General features: G+C 56.5%; 1 protein-coding gene across 1 annotated transcript in view; it reads right to left on the reverse strand.

Moving 5' to 3' along the window:
* Positions 1-2: 2 nt before the first annotated feature.
* Positions 3-3088, reverse strand: part of MIF4GD (MIF4G domain containing) — a gene marked incomplete at its 3' end in the record, with an annotated part of 4059 nt that continues 973 nt past the window's right edge. Inside the window, exons 2-6 of the mRNA XM_010856497.1 lie at positions 2515-2646; positions 1254-1363; positions 916-1071; positions 728-820; positions 3-209 (exon numbers count right to left, since the gene is read on the reverse strand). Of these exons, the coding sequence (XP_010854799.1) occupies positions 3-209; positions 728-820; positions 916-1071; positions 1254-1363; positions 2515-2596 (648 nt within the window). The remainder of the gene's footprint in view (positions 210-727; positions 821-915; positions 1072-1253; positions 1364-2514; positions 2647-3088) is intronic.

The raw sequence follows: 3088 nt of genomic DNA on the forward strand, positions 1-3088 counted from the left end.
TGGTAATCCTGGTGGGCAGCTGGGGTGGTCTTCCAGCCGGCTGCCCGGAACTCGATGATCTCCAGCAGCAGCAGCTGGGCCAGGGAGCTGAGGCCGGCTGGGAGCAGGAAGCCATCCCGGATCAGGACAAAGAGCTCATCCATGCGCTGCCCATTCATCTTCTCCAGCTGCTCCCCGACCCGATGCAGCTGCAGCACCAGGCAGTCCACCTGCAGGGGCAGCGGGAGGTGACCCCAGGCACGGCTCCATCACACAGAGCAGCCATTTACTGAGAGCTCGCTGTGTGCCAGGCTCCAGGCTTGGCCTGTGCACACGTTTCCCCGCCTTCATCCTCACGCGACCTGGTGGGCACTGTCTCTGCCTCACGTGAAAGGAACAAGCTCAAAGACTTGCCTCAGATCTCTCACCTGGGCCAGGTGGAGGAAGGCTCCGTCCCCAAACTGCTTCTCAGGCCCACTCCCCTGCCCTCCCGCCCCCCACCCCAGTTTGGTTTCTGGGCCACCAGTATCCACAGTTGCTTTCCTACTGGGAACACAGCCTCTGAACCAGGAGGTTCTATCTGTGCTGTGTTCTGGATAAATCCCAGACCTAGCACCTGTCCTGTAACCCTAACAGGCCATGAACACCCCCACCAGGTTCCTGCCCCACAGGTGAAAGTCTCCATGGATGGGGGCAGGCATTACAAGTTGAGCCCATCTCCACAGTCTTCGGTGCCAGGGCCACTCACCTCCTCCTCCTTGCTCAGGCTGTCGGGCTGGGCCAGCCGGAAGAGGCAGTCGTAGACGGGGTTCACCAGGGCCATCATAGGCATGTTGTTCACCTGCGGGGGGAGAGCAGGAACAGAGCACTGGCTTAATGACGCAGGAGACAGGTGGGTCGCCTCTGCTGCACGGGGTGTGGCTGGCGGGGCCTCACCCTCAGGTAGTCAAAGATGTTGCAGATAAAGGTGACGTAGCAGACCCAGCCCTGCAGGGAGCGGGCTCGAAGCTGCTCCCGAGTCTGGTACTCTTGCTGCAGCCGGTTGAGGAGTCCACGGCGGAAGACACTCTGGCCCGCTTGCTTGCTCTCTGCCTGTGAGCCAGGGAAAGGGAAGGGCAGTCCCAGGGCCCAAGCTTCCCAGGCCGAGTTCCCTGCTGTCCTCCTCCTCTCTTGCCTCTGAGGCCAGCCCTTCACATCTCTGCCCTGCTGGCCTCTGCCCACTTCAGAAGCACCTTCCTCAAAGCATCTCCCCTTCTCTACCAGCCCCACCCAACCTGAATGATGGCGTAGCACATGCGTCCTGCTTCCTTGCTGAACACACTGTCCTGCAGAGAATGGTCCACAATCACATTGGCCACTTTCTCCAAGTCCACGGCACCTGGATCTAGAGTAAAGACAGGTGGGGAGTCTAGAGCTGCTTAGTTATATACGCCTCCACCTGCTTCTAAAGGATTTGAGGTGTTCACTGACGAGCACTCCCATTATATACTTCCACTGCTGGGAAAGATTGAGGGCAGGAGGAGAAGGGGACGACAGAGGATGAGATGGTTGGATGCCATCACCGACTCAATGGACATGAGTTCAGGTAAACTCCGGGAGTTGGTAATGGACAGGGAGGCCTGGCGTGCTGCAGTTCCTGGTGGCGTAGAGAGTTGGACATGACTGAACGACTGAACTGAACTGAAAGAGACCAGAAGGGGGTATTCCTCAGAGGTCCAGTGTTTAGGACTCTGCTCCCATTGCAGGAAGCGCAGGTTGGATCCCTGGTCAGGGAACTAATCCTGCAAGCCATGTAGTGTGGCCAAAAAAAAAAAAAAGAGATCAGAAAACAGAGGAAACATCACACAGGAGCAGCTGCAGCCATGAGCTCCTGGTGGCCCAATCAGAGAAAACAGGGTTGTGTGGCTGATAAAGAGTCAAAGAGCGCTCGTTTTTTTTAGGACATGTCTTTTCCTGGCACTAGGTTGAAGATGGAACACTGACAGCCATTTTACGGAAGAAAGTGTTCTTACAACACATACATGAATCCCTGACAAAAACAGGCCAGGGAGGGCCTCTCTGCAGGCTTAGCTTGGCACGCTACAGGCATTGCTAATCGTTCGCTGAGTCAAACTTCTGTCCTGAGTGCTGCGGGAGGGCCTTGGCCCAGGACAGTTAGTGGAGCTCCTCTGCCAAGCAGAACACTCCATCTTCTGTCCCACGTCAGGCAGCTCCGCATATTCAAGAGAGGGGCTGCAGCAATGCAGAAACCAGGTCCAGCGTAAGGACTTAAGGGGCAGGAACTGGGTTTTCTGTGCCTCACCCTCCTTTCCTGGGTACTTTAAAAACACTTTACAATCTGAGGGGTGACTATGATCTATGATTCATACTCCCAAATACTGGCATAAATGTCTTCCAGTTCCAGAATTATGTTGCGGACTCCTGCTCTCAGAAAGTGAAGGGAGAGGGTGGTGCATTCCCAGGGTCAGCCCAGTCCTCCGGTCCTATCCCTCTCTGGTGCTCTGGAGCCAGGCTCAGGGGGCTCCCCATGCTCACCTTTTAGAGCTGTCTTCAGCAGCTGCTGGGTCTCTGCATCAAAACACTGGATTTTATACTCCTCTTTACTGGGCTCCCCCATGACTATCCAGGTGCAGCAGCTCTTTACTGGGGTGGGACTAAGGACAGCACCTGGGTGGGGGGAGAGGCGAATGGAGAGGTCTTAGGTGTGGAACGCGGAGGCAGGGCTCTCAGCCCTATGGGCCCTGGATAGGGCTGGGCAGTCCATGGCATTCAGGGGTTGGCTGGGCGCCCACCAAGCTTGGCTTCTAGTGGAGACTGGGCACCAGCCAGGCACCTGCTGCTCAGTTAAAGAATCCTGATAGTCTCTGGGATTACACAAGAGTAAAGAGATGAAGGGTGAATGTGTCTGCCCTCTAGTCTGCCTCAGAGTTATTCTCAGCTGATACCAAAGCTGGGGTGGGATCGGGTGCACTGAGATGAGGGGGTGGATGCGTGGGTATCAGACATTTTCCTCGCCTGTATAAGACGACCCAGAAGCTACTGGTCCACCACGGCTCCCGGCGAGTGAGAGGGCCGGGGCTCCAGGCTGTGGGCATCTGTCCCCGCAGGG

The sequence above is a fragment of the Bison bison genome, unplaced genomic scaffold, assembly GCF_000754665.1.
Source record: "Bison bison bison isolate TAMUID 2011002044 unplaced genomic scaffold, Bison_UMD1.0 scf7180017864371, whole genome shotgun sequence".
In the NCBI taxonomy this organism is placed as follows: Eukaryota; Metazoa; Chordata; class Mammalia; order Artiodactyla; family Bovidae; genus Bison; species Bison bison.